This window comes from Micromys minutus, assembly GCF_963924665.1.
Source record: "Micromys minutus genome assembly, chromosome: 9".
Taxonomy (NCBI): Eukaryota; Metazoa; Chordata; class Mammalia; order Rodentia; family Muridae; genus Micromys; species Micromys minutus.
The window spans coordinates 17,039,632-17,060,810 of record NC_137978.1 but is presented as its reverse complement, the minus strand read 5'-3'; the positions used below and the strand labels follow the sequence as shown (position 1 = coordinate 17,060,810).

The 21,179-nt window shown below is 40.3% G+C and overlaps 1 protein-coding gene across 1 annotated transcript in view; it reads left to right on the top strand.

Annotated features, from left to right (window-relative positions):
* The window catches only part of FOCAD (focadhesin), a 251,644-nt gene that overhangs the window by 67,059 nt on the left and 163,406 nt on the right, over nt 1-21,179 (top strand). The window contains exon 10 of the mRNA XM_080921861.1: nt 5,678-5,935. Within this exon, the coding sequence (XP_080777987.1) occupies nt 5,678-5,935 (258 nt within the window). The remainder of the gene's footprint in view (nt 1-5,677; nt 5,936-21,179) is intronic.

Below are 21,179 nucleotides of genomic sequence, written 5' to 3'. Positions count from 1 at the left end.
TGGAATGCAGTTAACATATATATTGTATACAGTTCAGATGTACAATTCAGGGTTTTCCAGTTTGTTCAGTTACAACAAACCTTACAGCATTTGTTACTACTGCCTCAAAAGTTGCTGCTCATATAACCTGCCCCTTCCTCCTTAGTCTAGGTAACCACTCATCTGCACTCTGGGGGAACTTGTCTAATTTGGAGCAGTCAGAAAGATGGCATCCCACAGTGAGTGGCCCTTTGTACTGCCCCTCGCCCCCAGCAGATTTACGTTGTGTGGCCCTGGCTATCCTGGAATTCACTCTGTAGACCAGACTGGCTTCAAATTCAGAGAGGCCTGCCTCTGTGCCCCCAAGTGTTATGATTAAAGGCATGCTTCAATTTTTATCCTAGTAGCAGGTCTAAACAATGCTTTGTTTCTCTTCCTCTAGGGGTGAACTTTGGGCTATTTTCATATTTTGTGACTGTGAATAAGTTTCGATGAACATTTACATGCAAGTTTTGTTTTTTTTTTTTTAAATGTGGTATGTGCTTTTATTTCTCCTGGGTAGATTTGTAGAATTGTGGGCTCTTATTCTAATGCTGTATAACCAGGAAGTTTCCATCACAGTATGTAAGGAGCCCAGTTTGTCTTCATCCTTGATCACTGGTGTGTCTGTTTGTCCTCTTGAGATTTTAGTTATCCTGGTGCTCAGGAAGAGGTGTTTAGCTGCATGGCTCTACATCCCTTCTCCCCCTGCTCTCTTCTCCTCTGTATATTGCTTAGGATGAATCTCTTTCCTCTTATGTGCTAAGCAGGTCAATCATTGATTTGTTTCCTGGCCCCAAGTGTGTTCTTAAATCACTCAGGCATCAGGAACAAGTCAGGAGTCTAAGGGTAGAGAGGCTGTGGTGTGTTCCAGTCACATATGCTGTAGAGGATAGAATTTAATTAATATCTCTAGATTGTAGCATATATTACTACCATCCATCCTTCCTTTCCCACCTTCCCTCCCTCCCTCCCTCCCTCCCTCTCTCCCTCCTCTTCCCTCCCTCCACTAGTTTATCTTTGTGTGGAATTTAGGAGGAACTAACAGTATGTTTGGGTAGATTCGTAGATAAGACTATAATGAATTAGAAGTAAGTTGAAGTGACCTGGTTTCCTAAGAGCTCTTGTTTGGTTAAGGATGGTCCTGATCTTATGTTGAGGATGACATTAGTTATTTGATATTCAAGTATTCCTACGTTTCTCAGTTCTCATGTTTGCTCATGGGAACTCAGGTCTGGAAGGAAAGGCTCCTTGTTTTTGGGTTTTGAGACAGTTTTTTTTTTTTTTTTTTTTTTTTATGTATCTCTGGTTGTATAGACCAGGTTGGCCTCAAACTCAGAGATCCCCCTGCATCAGTGTCCTGCGTGCTGAGTTTCATGTCACCATCCTTTTGCCTGTAAAGGCCTATTTTAATTAGTGTTGTAGATAAATGTTATTCCTTACTGTTGATTTGTTTTCTTCTGTATTCAGCTTTAGCAAAACAAAGACTGTCAGCTGTCTGACTTACAGTTCAAAGTTAATGCACTGGAACATTTTTAAATTTTAAAATTAGATTTAAGCTCTAAATTGAATATATAATAATATGTTTAATAAAAATCATAAGACATTATCATTAAGAATAATATAAATTTAAATTTTAAAATTTAAAAACTAGATATTCCAAATTCTTTTTAAAAATTGATAAGATCCATTTTATGGTTATCTAATACATATTTAAAATTTTACATTTGTATGGGTGATTTGACTGTGTGTATGTCTGTGTATCACATTTGTGCCTGTGGAAGCTCTAAGAGAGCATCCAGTCCCTGGAGCTGGAGTTATGGACAGTTTGCAGATCTGGATCTGTGGCAGATCCAGCACTAAGTCACTCTGTCCCCCAGCTATGAGATCCCATTCAACTTGCAGTTGATTCTGAACCATTTTCTTTCCACCTCTTCCTCTTCCCTCTTCCTTTCTCTATTTCCTCTCCTCATACTTTGCCTCACCCTCTCTCTTCTCCCCTAAAACTTCTCATCTCCACCTCCCTTCCACTGCCCAATCACAGGCTCTAGCCTTTATTTTCTAAGTTAAACTGGTGAGAAGGATCACATGAAGTCACCTGAGTACTAGTTTACTCCTTGTCCCAGGAGGCAGCCCCTCTTGGGGAAGTGGAATTAGCATCAAATAGGAACCAGGGTCCATCTTTCTATTCCCTCAAATATATGTCTTATTTATTAATTGCTTTGTGTTATGTGTTTTTGGGATGGAATTCACTAGTCCGGCTAGTCTGTTACTCTATGAAAGCCAGGCTGCCCGTGAACTGCTTACCTCTGTTGGGGTTAAATGTACACACCAATGTGCCCAGCCCCTTCTTTTGTTTTGTTTTGGTTTTTGGAGCAGAGTCTGGCGTTGAACCTGCTGCCCCACTGCACCAGTGGTGGTATTACACGTGCCACTCTCATTTAAGTTCTACATTTATCTAAGTGCATTTTCCCTGTGGGTCCCATTCTTTATTATTTTTTGTGTGCTATAATACATACAATACCAATTCTTTTACTGGGTACACTTTTCTCTGAAAGGCAGAATGTACTAATACTTTCATCTGTTTCCTCCCAGGGTAGGGAAATCCTTGATGACAGCCTTCCCTTGACAGTACGGCAGTCACAGCTGTCACTCAATGGGGCAAGGGGATCTTACTGTGATATATTATTTAACATTTTGCTTTCCTACTGCTGGTCTATCTGTCAGCAAGCTAGCAAAGCAAGAAGGAGGTAATCTGTCCAGTAACGTGGCATTACCTTCCCTTTCTTGCTTCCTTATGTTCCTGCTTTCTACTCAATTCGTGGTTCATGTTCTTTTCCAGTTATTCATCTTTTCTACTCTTACCCACTGGCTTTTCTTTCCCCAGGACAGGAGTAATATTTTCCTATATTTTCAAATTTAGGCATTGTACTACCTGGTTTATTAGATATTAGACTGTTTCATATAGTCTTCATATCTTGGTAAGAAGTTAGTCTTTGTTTACATTGTATAAATGAGTAAAGTGAGGTTTAGAGTGATTGCAGGGTATTTCATGGCTGCCTTGGGTTTTCTGAGGACCAAGTCTTTGATGTCTCAAGTCCTGTGTTGTTTTTCACTAGGATAAAGGATGTGGCCATCATCATTAATGACTTTTATCTTCTTGTCAACAGTATCTTTTATAAGACAAAGGTATATAAATTTAGGTTAGTACAGGCTTAGATTTTGTAAGATTTTTTACACTACTAATATAGTCAAATGGTTCAGAGAGTATAAAATGGTGTGTGATGAGAGTCCTTTTATGCCCGTGGTTCCGGGTAGTGCCATTCTTACTCTTAAAGATAATATTTTGCTTAGAGGTTACCAGTTTGTTATACAAGAATCCAATACATGTTCATAGCAGCCTTATTTATAATAGCCAGAGGCTGGAAAGAACACACATGTCCTTCAACAGAGGAATGGATACAGAAAGTGTGGCACATTTACACAATGGAGTACTACTCAGACATTAGAAACAATGACTTCATGAAATTCTTAGGCAAATGGATGGAACTAGAAGCTATCATTTTGAGTGAGGTAACCCATTTAGAGACTGTGTCACCTGGGTATCCACCCCACATGCAGCCATTAAACTTAAGCACTATTGCTGATGCCAAGAAGTGCTTACTGGCAGGAGCCAGATGTGGATGTCCCCACAGAGGCTCTGCCAGAGTCATTCAGATATAGTTGAAGATGCTTGCAGCTAACCATTGGACTGAACACAGGGACCCCCATGAAGGGACTAGAGAAAGGATTGTAGGAGCTAAAAGGGTTTGCAATCCCATGGGAAGAACAACATTATCAACCAACCAAATTCTCTAGAGTTCCCAATGAGTACATAAGGAGAGACCCACGACTCCAGTTGCATATTTAGCAAAGAGTAGTATTGTCTGGCATCAATGGGAGGAGAAGCCTTTAGTCCAGTGAAGGCTCCTTTTCCCCCTGTAGGGGAATGCCAAGGCACTGAGGTGGAGAGCATGGTTGGAAGAGGGAGCACCTTCATGGAAGCAAGGGGAGGGGGAGGGCAGATGGGAGTTGGGGGGAAAGGGGATAACATGTGAAATATAAATACAGAGAATATAAAAAAGGATATAATACAATATACTTGAATATAATACAATACAACATCTCCTTTTCTCCTCAACCTCATGTGGAAAAAATAATAGCATTCTATGTAAACTGTTTATATCTCTTCTTTTCACTTGTGGAATCTGTTCATATTAGTTGTATGGCTAGAACTTCTACCTTTGTTTTTAGAGTAATCTTTAGTATATGTTCAAAGGAATTATGTATTTATTTGAATATTTATTTACAAATGTCCACAGAAATACTGGTGGCATTGATCATAATTGTTTCCCAGAATGGAATTGGCTCAGTTACCTGTCAATCATGAGTGGACTGACAAGAGAAGCTGTATAAATGTGGTGCAATGCTGTTTGGCGATAGGATGTACAGACACATGCCCTGGCATGGGCAGACCTTCAAAACATGCTAAGTGAAAGGAAGCCACAAAATGAGTGGTTGCTATCAATAAAACCTGTCATAAACCATCCAAAATTGTGTGCTTTCTATCATGTAAAACAGAGTAGAAATATAGTGCTAGTGGGTCGTTCCCAGGGACAGGGAGTAGGGGTAGGTTATTGGGGCTTCCCCTTGGAGTAATGAAAATTTCGTAAAAGTAGACTCTGGTGATGGTTGCAGAATTCAGTCAGTTTCTGACATCTACTAAATCATAAGCCCCAAAAAAGGCACATATTTTAACTTTTATGTTTCCCATCTTTTCAATGGTGATTTTGATACTTAAACTATCCGGTGATAATAGGTAGTTGAGAGATTCTAATTTCTGCCTTCCTCTTCTGTGAAATGTGACTGACTCTGTTAAGAGACAGTGTCAAATGCTTCTTCAATGCCTGTGGCTTCTCCTGAGTTTTTTCCACTCAAGTGACATTGCATAGGTTTGTGTACTCCTTGGACCTGACGACACTACACACTTATGTGAGGAGCCTTTTCTCAGATTTGCTGAAATGCAGCACCACCTCTTGGTCTTGTTCAGCTTAGAGCTGAGGCTACATTTTGTTTTTGAAGTGATTCAATGACAGTTACTAATGAATTACCAGGCTCAAGCTGAACCAACTTCGTTCCCATCCACACACTGTCTGTTAACAATGTGAATTGTCCTGTGTCCAAGTCTGCCATCTGCTTCAGGCTGCCACTTACAAGGGCCTGGAGCTGGGCAAATGAAATGGGGTGTGTATTGTTCTTCTCATTGTTGGTTATTTTGAGGCTTTTAAAAAGTGGGAATAGATTTTCCCAAACTCTGTTGTCTCTAGATCTTGTATATTGATCCATTTCCCTTCTCTGTCTTAATAGGAAATGAATGGTAACTAGAGAGAAATTTGTGCAAAAGCATTCCCAGGTTCTGTGGAACAACTGTTTTCCTCTTTGTCTGATCCTATAGCCTGACATTTGGGTGGAGAGCCATTTGGCCTGACCTCAAAGTGTCTATTTTTTGTTGTTGGGGTGATTCTGATAATGCATTATAGAATAAGTGAAGTTCAAGAATAGGAGTATTTTTCTGACATTTCATCTCCTGTTTTAATGCCTTCTTGTGTCTGTTTCTCAGATCTCCTGCAGGCTTGCTTTCCCTGTGTGCAGCATGTATGGCTCAATCTTCACAGCCTGGAGGATTCTTGAAGTCATCGGAGAAGCGTCTGCAGCCCGTGACTGGCTGTCTGCAGTGGAGTCCTTGGTCCCTACCACTACCACCATCCCCCCACATGTTTTCTTACTGCTGGCTCACCTAGTTGTCGAAGGTGAAGGGCAGAATCTTCAGCAGACACTGACGGTCACCACACGGTTAGCTCAAGCAGATTCCTCTCAGGTAAAGGCAGAGAACATGGGAAGGTAATGGGAGGAAAGCTTAGTATTTATAATTATGGATTATTTTTGGTTTATTCATGATTAAGTTTTAAGTTATGGCTTTAAATATGCCTATCTTTCCAGTTTGGTTTTCTTTCTTCTTACTGAGTTGATATTCCCTTAACAATGCACATATTTTTCTTTAATGAAAAGTATAACTTTTGAGGAACCCTGAGTTCAATATGGTTTTGTTTCGTTCTTCACAGCCCATCCCATGGCACATTTCTTTTCAGTTCTAATACTGATTTAAGGGGACCCAGCCTCGTCAGTTCATGATAGGTCCCTCACAGTGTGATCCTGTCTTCACTCAGTCCTTCAGCAAACAGCAGCATTGTATTCTTACCCTGTGTGGTCCTAATCCGCAGACGGGGCTGTGAGGATAAACAGTTGTCATCGTCTGCGTGGAGCTTGAGTGCAGTACCAGTCCCACATAAATAAGACTCCCCTTCCTCCTCTAAAAATAGAAAGAAGCTTAAAACAGTTCTGTTTTCCTACTGGTGAGACTCTCTAGAATGTTTTCCATGAAGGAAGACTTTCCTAACCCAGCAGACATGGCATTGTTTTATATTCTGTTTATGGGTGTCTGTGCGTATGTCTTCTTTCAGGCATCTCGAAGAAAAATTTCTCCTCTCAATTCAAACTCATGAATTCTTAGTTAAAAACCTTGGTTGGCGTTGGTGACACATCTTGCTGATGGGAGGGCACATTGCTCATTGTTTGTTTTTAAGGAACCTGTAGTATATGCAGAGGACATTTTTTCTATTGATTACATATATTATAAACCATCTCATATTCCTTCTATTTTAGTCCAACTCTCTGCTTGACATTTTCTTGCAACCCCCACTCTCAACCAGTGTTTTCATCAGTGTTGAGACCATGTAGGATATTCTTAGAGTCGTTGAAGCTCAGGTAGCATAGAGAGATTTTGCAAAAAAGAAATAATACTGTGATATGTTTTGATCTGTGTACACTTCAAACACAGTGTAAGCATGTACTTGTATAAGTGTGCATGCTAACACACACACACACACACACACACACACACACCTGTCTGTTATTTTTTTATTCCCTCAATGAGTTCCTTTGGTTTTGGGGGTTCCAGGGTAACTCATTTTAAGTTGCTAGTAACAGTTTTATTTGATTAGTATTGAGGTCACTCTGGGCCTGAGCAGTATTTTCCAGGCACAGTTTTTTTTAGTTCCCATTGTGATTATGTAGAAGACTTATAGAGACCTATTACTTCATCTTCATGGCCCATCTTGTGTCCATAATGTACCAAATATGACGACAGCATGATGAGACCTTTGCAGTTGCCATTCTAGGGAGAGAGGAAGTAGGGTGAACGCTCAGGGCCTGTGGCTCCAGAGTTGTGAAGGTTGAGGGTAGGCTATGTTAGTCGGAATTAGTGTCAATCTGACAAATGCTTGAAAGGAGTGTAGAGAGGAGAGGTGAGTTCAGAATTTCAGTCCACTGTTGGCTGGTTTTGTTGTGTTTACACTTGTGACTTGATGAAAATATCCTGGCAAATTTCATGGTGGGTAAAATTGCTTAGGTCATGACAGCCTGAAAGCAAAGTGAAACAAGCTAGGCCAGGGATAAGATATCCTCTGTAAAATACGTCACTAGTCATAGAAACCCTCAAACCAGATTCCACCTCCAGATTCTCCACTACCTTCCAATAATGCTATCAATTTATATTAATAGATCAATACAGGAAGTCAAGTCACCATCATCCAGATACACTCCAATGATTGGTTCTATCAGTGGGAGCCAAGCTTTTCAACAGATGAATTATTTATTTTTAACGTTTTTATTAGCATATATTAATTAATTATCTATAGAACAGGTTTTATTATGTATAATATGCATAATATATTATTATGTATGCATAAGCATGTATGCACGGACACGTGTGTGTGTGTGTGTGTGTGTGTGTGTACCAATGAATTTAATTAAGGTTAAGGTTAGTTATATGAATGAATAAGGGTGAAGGATCATGATTACACTCACTGAAGTAAATTGCTCTCTCATTAGCTGCCTATAGATTCTCAGGGAGACTTTCGTATGTTACAAACCCCTACCAGGCACTGGCATGGCCTACACTGCCCCAGGGAGGGAGAAGGCCTTATGAGCACTTGACCCTCTATGACAAAATACTGACAGTTCCAGTCTTATGTAGTTAGTCACACCTATTGAGAATGCAGGAGGGCCATAGTCATGCCTGGAAGAAAGAATTCCACAACATTTCATCCTATTCTCCTTTTCTTCTCTTCTCTCTGTCCCCTCTTCTACAGTGTTCCCTGAGCCTCGGAGGGATGATTTAAGGCTGAGCGTTTAACAGTTGCTTATTTTCAGCACATTGACTATTTATGAGTCTTTCCACTAACTGCAGCTCACTGCAAAGAAGCTTTTCTGGCAAAAGCTGACAACAGCGCTAATCTGCGGATATAAACAGAGTGTTTAGCATGTCTGTTTAGCTAAACAGCAGCAGTAGCTTGCACATTAGGTTAGGGAGGCTCATGTCCTTCCTAACCAAAGACCTTTTGACCAGATTTATGGTACCAGACGTGAGCTGACTTGGGATATGAGCAGAAAGTGTTTGGTTCCTCCCACAACACTCCTGCCACCACAGTACTGGTAGGCAATGCTTGCCTGGTGGACTGGTCACGTGACACACAGGCCCCTAAAGCTGAGTAGGACTGTTGCTGACAATTCTTTCCCAGCAGATGGCACTGTGCCTTCTGGCACTAAGGAGACTAGCCAGTAGTGAAGATGCTTGTAGCCAAATTCCAGCTTGAGTCTCAGAGTCTTGGAACCAAAGTGTAACATGAGTTTGAAGGATTTATTAAAGGAGACATAATTCCCTTTTAATAGACATGGAAGTCTTTTGAGAAGACAGAACTGTCGAGTAAAACTTATTATGTATCTAGGGAATCACTAAACGTCTGAGAAGAGACCGTGTACTGGGATATCATCTCTTCCTCGTCCCCAGAAGTCAGATGCTTTTCTCCGCTCATATGCCTCTGCATTCTGGCTGGCAGCCTTCAGCACCTGATGCTTTATTTGTTTACCTTAGTATTCATATAAGCATCATTTGTGTGTGTGTGTGGGGGGGTGTGAAATGGCAATCATTAGAATGAATGACCACCTGGGCTCATTTACTTGTTCATTAAGATGTCATTAAACAGCACTGTGTATTTAATTCATGCTCTACATCTGTTGATCACTTGTTGGATAGTTTTGATGAAAGCCAGAAAACTATCCTGTGCTCCTAAAGCAAGGTAGAGTGAAATGCTCACCTATCGTCACCCAGATGGATGCCGGCCACAGACCAGGCTATCCTAAGAGCTTACGGATGAGCATCTGTGACAGGCAGAAGTTGTCCTGTAGAAATAGGAGACGTGAGTTTTTTCTCCTCTTTCTGTTTCCATTAGTGTGATAGCCTTCAGCTACAGTTTAAGCAGCCGAAAAGAAAGGCCTAAATATTTTGACAAAGCAACTTTTCCAGTAGTGGGTAGATGCTATGGGTATATTCATTTGCATTGAAATCGACTCTGGGTGAAGTGATTTTTATTTTATTTTGTGGTTTATAAAACTCTGTGACATTTTCTACTTTTGTTTCTATTTAATGGGGGTTGACTCGTGTAGGATGACAGTTGGCTGAAGTTCATAGAAGAGCTAATACTAAAGAAGGCTTTGCACTCTTATGAGACACAGTAGACTGGGAGCAACAGCCTTTGCAAGGCTGCCTTCTGCCCTGCTGTTGGGGATTTCCATGGTGGATTCATCCACCTAAAGTGTGGCGACGGGCAAGTCAAGCTGCAGCCACACCTTGATGTAGTATATGGCCATGGTGAAAGACCTCAGGAGAGAATCTATTTTATACATGTGAAAGACGTGAGCTCCGTGTGAAGTACACACTGACATTCTTCTTACTATTGTTCCACGTGGTGACAAGGATTATTTCTGGAAATATTCATAAAAAATACTATAAGTCATTAGTGTCTAGTGCTAGTTCTCCGGAGTGTGTTCTCCTCCTTAGTCTCTCAACCCCAGTTTGTAGTATCATGACCTTACATGGCTCCAGGGACAGACCTAAAGACATGACACAGGACAAAGCTGGGATCAGGTAGACTGGGCTCTCAGATGGAGAACCCTCTGCATCCTGGAAAGCAAAAATTTTTATAGCTCACTGAACATGGAGGTAGGTGACTATCCTGGGGGAGGGGTGGTGTAGGGAGAAATGTCTGGTGGACATTTTCCTCACTGTCAGTGGCTACACACAGACCAGAGGTTTGGCGTCCCTCCACACCTCACCCCAGGGAGAAGGCTTTGCCATTTCCTCACTGGTCTGAGGCTATGGCCCTTGACATGCCTCTGTCAACAGTGCACATTCATTGAGAACTGCATTACATTACAACAACAACAACAACAACAACAACAACAACAACAAACTTGTAGATGACACCAGCAGTTGTTAGGACTTCTTTTAGTTTTCTTACCCGACTCAATTTACAGAAGACAGAAACTCAGGTCAGGCTGTGTTCACTACTGCTGGGGGCTGGAGAAGTGGCTCAGTTGTTAAGAGTACTTTTTACTTTTTTGAGGATCTGGGTTCACCAGCTGTGCAGTGCACATGTATACACGCGTGAAGGCAAAACATTCATACACATAAAATATTGGAATGGGCAAAACATTACCCAAAACAATGAAAAAATTTATTACTTAACATTTTTTTGGTAGGCAATAACATACAATAATGAGCACCCTGAATGAGTTTTTCTGAAAATCTTGAAAGATTTAACTCCATTGATGTCTTTTTACAGAGATGATTTCATGTTTTATTTCTACATATAGTAAGTCTAGCTATATTATTTTAGGCAAAGTTTCCCTATGTAGCCCAGGTTGGCCTTAACTCACTATGTATTCTAAATGGTCTCAGCATCATAATCTTCTTCCCCTAGCCTCCCAGAGTGCTGTGGTTATTGGAGTATACCACAGTGTCTAGCGTGCCCTTATTGATTAGTTTTAAATAATAGTTCCACTTTGCGTATACTGTGATATATTTTGATGCATATGGCAGTTCTGTAAGAGATGCCTAAATGACGCTGGAAACACGTGGCTTCCTTGTTGTGTGAAACAATGCTCATTTCACCATTGTGTCCCTTGCCTCAGGTTTGCTTAGGATGTGACCACACTAAGTGAGTAGCAGGAAATGTTCAGCAGAGACTCTGCGGATCAGGCCTGGACGAAGACTTTCTAAAGTTCAATTGTGGATGCCTTTCAGGACATTAGCAAATCAAATTTTGAACATTTAGCCAGTGTTGCCCACCTATGTAAGATGATTGTGGACAATTCAACAATACTAGTCTAAGTCTGGTATATCGTCTCTAGGACGTTAACTCTCAGTGCAAATGCCGACTGCCTCCTGGCTCTGTGTGAACCCACTGGTGAGTCTCCCTTACCTGTTCTGCGAACCTCGAGTTCATTCTTCATAGGTGGCAGTACTAGCTCAATACCTTCTCCAAACACGGTCCACATTCCAGATCGTGTCACGTTTCTCATTGTCAGAAACATGACTTTTCCTTACTCTGCACGACTTGCCTGTGTTGGTGGATTTTGTGTTTGGTTCTTTGCCAACTGTGACTAGATTCCAGAGTTTCATTCATAATTGCTTTGACAGCATAAGGTAAACTTTTCTTTGTACCCACCTGGGTCTTCCTCTACCCATTTCCTCAAAGGTTCTTTTTCCCTCCAGCAAAAAGGAAATACTCATCTCTTAACTTCTCTGCCACCTCTTTTTATCTGGGCTTCTGTAGCCATTGCTTTTCTGTGCAGGAAAGAGTTTGTGTTAGCGAACGGTTTTAGAGGTATGAGACTCCTTCATGGAAGGGCCATAGGCACAAGCAGTAAGCAGTAGGCATGGCTGCAGGAGCAGGGAGCTAAGAGATCACATCTCTAGCTGCAAACTCCAGGCACAGAACAAATACTGGAAGTAAGGCAAGGCTATGAGCTCTCAAAGCCCACCCCAGTTATAGATCAAGGCTGCACCCCCTTCCCAAACAGTGCTACTAGCTGGGGACCAAATGTACAAATACCTGACAATATTGGGACATTTGTCATTCAAGCTACCACCGCTTCTCTTTAGTGGCAGCACTTAGTGTTATAGTCTAGATAGTAGAGGTGGTAGGGGATCTGTTCTTGTGGCTTTGTGATCTATAAAAGGATTATCAGATTTACTAGTTGCTTAATCATCTGACTTATAAATAGATATAGGCCATCTCACAGAACCTTATATCCTTTTGTGGAAACTAAGTGTGCCTACTAGTGGTTATTAGTTTTAAACAGTTGTGTGTGTGTGTGCGTGTGTGTGTGTGTTTGTGTGTGTGTGCCTGCCATGACCTGTGTGAAGAGGTCAGTGGACAACTTGTAGGAGTCTGTTCTCTTCTTATACCATGTGAGTCGAAGAGATCAAATCCAGGATGAGGTGTCTCTATGAACTGAACTCTTTTGCCAGTTCCTGTATATACACATACACATACACATACACATACACATACATACACATACACATACACATACACATACACATACACATACATACACATACACATACACATACACATACATACACATACACATACACATACATACACATACACATACACATACACATACATACACATACACATACACATACACATACACATACACATACACATACACATACATATATACATATACACCCATCCACCCAAGGAAATGCTTTGTCTTCTTGTGTTGCCTCTTTTGTGGTTTGGGGTTTATAGCAAGGTTATATACCTGGAATAGTGGCCTTAGAGGATAGGAGGTGGTGCAGAAAGGAGGATAAAGGGAGACTAGATCACGAGTCTAAAGATAAGAGGAGGGAATTGTGCTATTCTATTCTATTATAGCAGAGTAGGACTGCAGTCACAGAAAGGCATGCATAAAGACCAGGAACAGACAAGCTCAAATGTTTCCAGTGATTGAGATGGAAGTGTCAACACGTATCATGTACGCCATACATATGTACGATTGCTATATGTCAGTTACCCGAAAAACGTAGTTTCTCAAGTAAACATAGGTCACCAAGGTCACTATGGGTACATTGAAGTTTTTCGATATCTCATTTTTAGGTGGAAAACTCTAATATCATGTATAAGGAATATCAATTTCATTTTTTAAACTGATATATTGAATTGAATATAAAGAGGCAAGGCTTTTAAATTAGAAAATTCACAATATATAAAACAAACACTGTGCAAATTAATGGGGTTTCTTGTAAGATTTCAGTGTTTATTCTGGCTCTTATTTATTCTAGCATTTCTTCTAGCTTTTAGAAATGCAGTGCTATTACCTGTAGTTACCCTGCTGTGCAAAACCTTCCAGAAGGGTTTTGTTGTTACAGTAGCTTTGCTTGCTTTGATCTATGCCCCTCCCTGCTTTCTCAGCCTGTCCTGTTTAGATTCTACACAGGTGGCAGGAGACACACAGGTGACAGTCCCTCCTCACACACTGGCCACACTCTCATGTCACTGAAGCTGGCCGCTCTCTCCCACATCTCCGTGTCTGAGTCCCTTTCTCATCTTCTTGTTTTAAGGCGATGAAGGTTTGTGTATCTTTGTTGTCATTGTCACTTGGGTGTTCCATCACTGAGGTCCTCTTTTCAGGTTTTGGTTGTTAGGTCTTCTTAATGAGAGCTGTTGCAATCTTTGACAATTCTGTGACTTTTCAGAGCCTGTTTTTCTTTTTCTTTCTATTTGTGAAAGTATATACGTGCTTGAGCCATTTGAAATCACTTACATGGCGAGGTTTCTGGCCTTTCTAATCATTTCAAAGTCATATATTGTCAAATAGTAAAAGTTGACTTTCAGGGCAGAATTCTTGATAGTTCTACTCAGGGTCATAAGCCATGTTTTAACACAGAAAATGAAGAGGAAATGTGTGAGATTTAATAGTCTGTGAGTTAGTGCTGTGAGAAAGGGAGAAGACAGATTCTGTCAAAGGGCGTGCACAAAAAGTCTCTGGCCACTCTGTGCTCTGGTCTATTGTCATTGAGTTCTGTGAAATGCTACCCCCTGAAGTCAGCTGTCTGTCTGTGTTCTTCACACCAGCAAAAGAAGCCTGAATGTATAGTACTTTGACTAAAGACCTTCAGAGATTAGAAATGCTGAGCTATTTCCTGGTAGTTATAACATCGATTAGGCCTTGAGAAAAATTGAGTTGAGCTTGTCTGCATGAGGCACTTAGACAAAAGGGAACACAGGCCAAAATACAATGGTCAGGGTATAGCAAGTATATTGTGGCAAAATGTTTATCTCTTCTTTAAATGCTTGGTGAAGCTATCCTAGAATAAGATGCTTTAAACTGTTAGTCTGTTTTTTTTTTTTTTTTTGGCAGTGTGCATGAAGCTTAGAGTTTATATCCAGGGAATCACTTCTGTGTCAGTTTCTTGCATCAGCTTTAATACTATGTTGAATTAATGCACCTACAGATAGATTAGCAATTATCTAAAGCTTCCATTTAAGGAGTGTTTGATTGTGATTTTTCTAACACATAATAATCTTACTAGCTTATGAATAATATGCTAAAATGAAGTCTTGCTGTTCCTGTGTCATTGACACAGAAAGAAAAGGCATGGAATTTGATGAAGAACAGCCTAATGCTACATTCAGAACAAGGAAGCCTGCTTGCTTCCTTCTGGCTATAAGGTACCCTTTGTAGGCTTGTTCTCTGCTTAAAGCTCAAAAGGAAGAGATCAAGAGAGCTCAACAAACCAAAGGCAGGATACCAATTGGAGATTCTTGCCAAATGGCCAAAAGCTATTTTATGTATAGTTAGTTTCTCAGAATGTTCATAATCGAGAGGTTCTTCTATTTAGGGAAATATTTTACAAACTAAATTCTTACGTGTTTTACATGTTCCTACGGTTGACACATTGGAAAGAATTGATGTTAGTTTGGGATCTTGAGATGCACAAAGGCATCTCTATTCAGCATACAGTCATGAGAACATCTTTACCACGTATGTTTTTATTGGGATGTGAAAGCTAAGGCATTTGGAGATGTCACTGTGAGTAAGAGCAGTTGCAGAAGACCCTGTTGTGTTCCAATGTAGAGAGGATATTGTGTGAGTCCAGATAGGGCAACCAAGTCCCATGAGGGGCCACCTAAGACTACTGGAAATGGGTGGTTCCTGAATAACTCCTGTTGGGTAAATACAAGTTTTTTAAAAATGAAGTAGAAGTATATTCCCTCCTATATGCACTGGAAAATATTTGTCCATAACACAGGATTATACTTGAGCAACTTCACTGAATAAACAGTAGAATAAATGCATTTCTGGAGGTTCATGAGTACTTTGTCAAATGTAGCTTTACCAGTGGCATCTCCCCTTAGTGTCTTTGATTTAATTTTCTTTTTGGGGAGTCAAAGCCCACAGCATACAATCCTAGTTAGATATTATGTCCTGAAACTATCAGTGATATTACAGGTCTTAATTTGATAGCAGAGTTTAGCTTCAGAATTCTCCAAGTTGGGTGGTGTGTTAGGTTCTTCACCAGAAGTCTCATTTTTGCCAGTTTTAGCCATTTTATCATAAGCAGTGTAGGCTCTTAAGCAAGTTTTAACAAAAAGTTAATGTAAAATAACATTTGTGCATTTTGATGTCAGTTTGTTTGCAGTGGGTGGAAATACATAGTTATTAAGCAAGTGAAGTCAGAGAAATGGCTAAGTAGCTAGGGATGATTCTTTGGGCAGGCCTGTGGTACACCGATTGGACTTTTGGAGACTGAGTTCTGCTATCTTGATTACTAACCCTTTTGTATGAATAATTGCTTCTGCATTTAAGACAATTTATGTATTTACCTATCACTGCAAAGAAAATAAGCATATAAAAATGTTTACCTGATTTTATTGCATTTCTGAATCAAGAAGTTGCCAAGATCGATGAGATTAATAAGGACAAATTAGTGTTTTGAAGTGACCCATTGTTTTATGTTGAAAATTGTGATGAAAGGCAATTTTTAGTAGAAAGAGTTTACATTTAGAATTCATGAAACAAATTCCTCAAGGAAAACTATGTCTTAAAGTTTTTGCTTCTCAGCATCCTTAGGAGAATCCTGTGTTTTATTTGTTGACTGATAATTAATGGGTAGTTATCTTTAGCTATATATAAGTCTTCCCCCCAAACCAATCAAGTATTTCCCAAAATTGTTATGTTTATCTAGACTAATGGACAGAATATTGTGGAGTTCATGGTCATTAGATTTAGGTTAGGTTAGATTACACTGGCATTTTATTAGGTGAACTTTATTAATTTAGAGTTCATGGTAATTTGATATAGGCTGAGTTAAAACATTAGCAGGTATTGACTCTGCTGTTTTTACGCTGTTTAAATTTGCTCACTTGCACTAATATGATGGGTGTGCTAATTTAAAATGATCAAATTTTCTATTCATTAAGACCTATCGACAGGGACTGGTGGTTGGTTACACTCAGGTAATTAGTTTGGTACAGTAAAAAAGCAGAAGTAATCAACTTTTATTTCTTTAGTACTTTTCAAATTTTCAGTCTTGCCTATCTTCATTATTTCTAGTACATTGAATTATTATTAATGACAATTATGCTGGTGACATTTTACTGTGTACTTAGTGGCAAATTATATTTAATCTTTAATGGTAGAGGTGCATCTTTATCTGTGTTAAGTGCAATTATCATGGAGTTGTTCTCAGCTTGAGATACTGTGTATGCCTTGTATTTATTAAACCCCATGTTACTTATTAAGCATTTTCAGGTCACCCATTTAATCATACAACGTATGTTTATTGCAGCCCTCCTGTATGGTAGGTGCTGATAACACTGAGATGGAAGGATATTGTCTGTGCTTCAGGGGTTCGCTAGAGGCATTAAAATTACTGTCAATACAAGACAGTACTTGCCATTGAAGGTAAATAAGCATCCTTGCAACACAGAGGAGAGGGCCCATGCATTTCTCTAAAGCAGGAGAATGAGGAGATATTGTAGACAGAATGGAGAATCTGTGCAAAGGCACTGATAGGCAGCAGGTCACAGTGGGGTGGCAAGAGAGACTTGTAGCCATTGTGAATTAGATTGGATGCAGGAGATGAGGGAAGTTCCCAGAGTGCATGTAGCTGTTGAGAGCAGCTCTTGAGCCCTTGCAGTCAGGCAAGACGAGGGAAGTTTTCCAGTCCATGGGGCAAATCACTCCTGGCGTAGATGAAGTGGTATAATAAGATTCTAAATCAGTTTTGGTTGAGACCCTGGCTTATATAAAGTAGCGAGAACACAAGTAGAACCCAGGGTGTGGAAGGAACAAACCCACGTGTCCAACAACTGCTGTACATCTCTCAGCCCAAGAAATGAGAGGATGGGCCAGGGTGAGAGTGACTGAGGGGGCGTGAGTTCTGCACATCCCAGCCTCCTTGTCTCAAGGGTAGTGACTGGGATTTGAAACTGTCCCTGTCCTTCCCTGATCTCTCCTTCTAGTCCACATCAGGGTGCCTCTCTCACTTTTGAGGCACATGCGCGATAGAGTGAATTAGTAGTGCCCTTAGCAGAGAGTGGTGGCTGTGGCTTTATGTCTGTCTCTGGGTACCTGCCTGCCACAGCTTGAACCAGGCAATCCACAAGAAGCCAAGAGGAAGTGACACTGAGGAGAAATATGCTTGATGCAAAAATATAAAAAGAAAGTGTGTGTGTGTGTGTGTGTGTGATATACTTGGCTGTGATTGGTGGAAGAGATATTGTTGTAACAGCATCAGCTTACGTGCACAGATTTTTGTCAATGCAAAACACGTGTTAGCATTTCTTATAATGAAATGGGGGCAACTCAGGTGGGTGATATTAAAGATCCAGTGGCTGAAGCTCTCTAGGGGAATATACAGGCCTCTGTTCACAGCAGCAAGATTCCTAAGGGTCGAAGAGTGGGTAAGGCAGATGCAGTTTCCCTGCACCAAGTCTAATGAAACCTTCCTCCTGCAAGTTTGGCTGCTGGCCATGGAGCAGTAGGAGGATCCCTCTTGGGCTGTGAGATGTACAGACACCTTCACCATACTGACAATGTGCTGACCCCGTTTCCCAAAGGAGCCTGTCCAGATGCAGATATTAGAGGTTTCTGAGGGGCTGGGGCAGGGTGGTGGAGAGATGATGACCAGACCTATCAGCATCAATTAGAGGTTGTAAAGTTAAGGGAACTCTGGAGAATTCTGCCAGCTGTCACTACAGCTCTGGCTGGGAATATGGGTTTAACCTTAGTAATCTCAGCAGCATGAGGTGAGCATTCAGATCGTCCTAGGTCGCAGCTTCTATGGGTCTTGAATGATGCTGGCACATTTATTGCAGCAGCCACTACCAGATGGCTGCTTCACACCTCTTCCTTTGATTTCTCTGTTTATATTTTGTGCTTTGCTGAAATTTACAAACGAGGGTCTCCAAATTCACTCTGGTTAAAGCATCTGAACTATAGACAATTACAGCAGTGACACACCGGTGCCATACCGTGATGAATGAAGGTCAGTCCAGCGGTCAGGTATGGTCTCTCTGCCCCCTATCTTACTCTCTCCCTATGAGACATTAGAATGTCATTTTTAGCTCACGCAGAAAGGAGTTTTGTGTTCATCTCTGTTGACTGGATCTCAGGGCATCTCTGTAGCACTCAGTGAAGCATTGATGGTTGTTTTTATTTTTTTATTTTTTTATTTTTTTGAAGTCAGGGAGGGCACAGGCAGTGGTCTGCAAAGTTGCTGCAAAACGTCCAGGAATCATTTTTGAAACCATAGAAAAATGGAGAACCACGCATGCATATGTTATGTTGCCTTAAATCAAACTCTGGTAAAGCCGTGGTGGCACATGCTGTTCATGAAAGGCTTAATGCAGTCGCCTAATCGGATGAATTGTCTTGTTGTGCAAAAACTGTTATTACACCATGTGTGAAACCAACCATGCTGCAGGGGAAAAAATTAAATCGCCTGACAGAGAGGTCACTTGTGAATAGTAACACAAGATCTATTGCCATTATTAGAGGCTCTGGAGGACATTCACCCTTTTATGGTCTTTCAGCTGCTGGAATGAAATATTTTAGTGGTAAATGACACCCTTCTGGGAAATCCTCCTGAAGATTCATTCTTTGCTGTTTGTATATAGAAAAAAAAGTATATATATATATATATATATATATATATATATATATATATATATATATATATATATATATATATATATAAAACAAAACAAACAAAAAACCAAAAAAAAAAAAAAAAAAAAAAAAACCAGGGTGGGAGTCAGCGAAGCCCAGGAGGCCAATCACATTGTTCCTTTCAGATCGCCCAAAAACGTTTCTAATTTAATGTGCTGTGATAACAGTTGCTCTTAAATGTTTCTCATTAGACCATTCTTGGTAGTGTCCATTAGGGCCACGCTCCGTCTTTTTTGACACACCAGCACTTTTTTCTTCCTTCCTGTAGGGTGTGCCTGGAAGCATAGGCCCAGACACAAGCTGGCTGGGTTATGTACTTTAAGATCCGATGAAGTGAAATGTCTTTCTGCTTATTGTATTTACTTCCTTTTAAGAGTCTTTGGTTATAAACAGGAAAGATTATGTGAATTCAGGTCTTAGTTCTGCTTGGAAACTGTGTTGATTGGTAAATATTTTATGAAGTATTTTTCAAAAGTGAATAAGCAGTTATTGATCTGAGGCATTTATAACATAGTCATTAAAGTAGGGACTGAACTTCTTTCCCATGGCTGATGTTCAATATTATTTGTCTGTTTGTCCACAGTTTATCACCACTCTGAAATTTTCTGTCTTTTAGGTAGATGGTGCAGGTTAGCTTTTATGGGAACAATAAAGTTGTTAGGGATAGCAAGTAATTTGAAAACATTTTGTGTTTTGCTAATTTTGAAGTCAAGTAGCTGACATTTTGACCTTTTCTTGTTATTTGGTTTCATTGTCTTTCTCTTCCTCCTTTGCTTTAAAGCTTTCTTACTTTATTGCTCCAAAGCTGTAGACCAGTTAGAGTGCAGTGAATAGGGATATAAATTCTATTGGATTTCTCAGTGCCTGCTTTTGTTACAGGTATTTTGATGGGTTCATTAAAGCATATCAGTTGAAGTGGGGGCAGGGAAGAAAATGGAGGAGGAAAGGAAATATATTATCAGCTGGAATAATACATAGATATTTGAGTTTCACCTGGAAATAAAAATAATTTTGTAGAACAGGAGATAGAAACCCTTTGTCAGGTTGCTAATGAGAGGCTTGACCTAGCCGCTGCAGCAGCAGCATCTTTGGGGATGATGAGAGATGCAAAATGCACTGTTGCTAAGCAACTCTCTTGGCTGCCTTTGGAGCAGGTTCATATGTGCTAAGAGCTAATGAATCCTTGTGTCTGCTCTTTGAAAATGCTCAAAAAAGCCAATGAAGACATTCCCAGACATTTACCATTTATAAATACTGAACCTTTCCTGCCATGTCATCTACTCATTAAAAATTAAATTGACCATTTAGTGTGTGCTGAATATTGCTTTATTTTTCAAGGTGGGCAAGGTTTGAGTCCTATATAAATATGTTTTCACAAAGGAGCTCAGTAAAAATGACTTAGCTTTGTTCTGCTGCTTATATTTTTATATCTAAAGAGTTTAGTTGGAATATCTCATTTTCCTTTCCCCTTTTGAAAGAGCTAGAACATTCCTCTTTGCTTAGGTATTTTTGAAATCATACTATTGGTACACATTATTCAGCCCATTGCCATTGTCTCTGAAGACTCTAGCAATTTAGAAACTAGCAAATATTTTTAAGGTGGCTTATTTAGCCATTCTCCCTCTCCCCTGCCCCCTGCCCCCTGCCCCACAAGAATTAAACAAAACAAAGCAGGCAGGAGTCAGAGTGAGAGCCTGAGGACAAATCCTGGATCAGGTACTGAATCTAAGTTCTTGGAATCTCTAGCAACCTCTGGTAATGGTGTGAAGATGGACACAGGGATTGCTGACTGGCCTCAAAAGCAATGCATGTGCTCTCTCTCTCTCTCTCTCTCTCTCTCTCTCTCTCTCTCTCTCTCTCTCTCTCTCTCTCTCTCTCTCTCTCTCAATTTTTTTTTTTTTTTTTTTTTTTTTTTGCACTGAATTCCAGCTTAGTTGCCATTCAACAAGGACTTTGTGTTACTGGAGTGG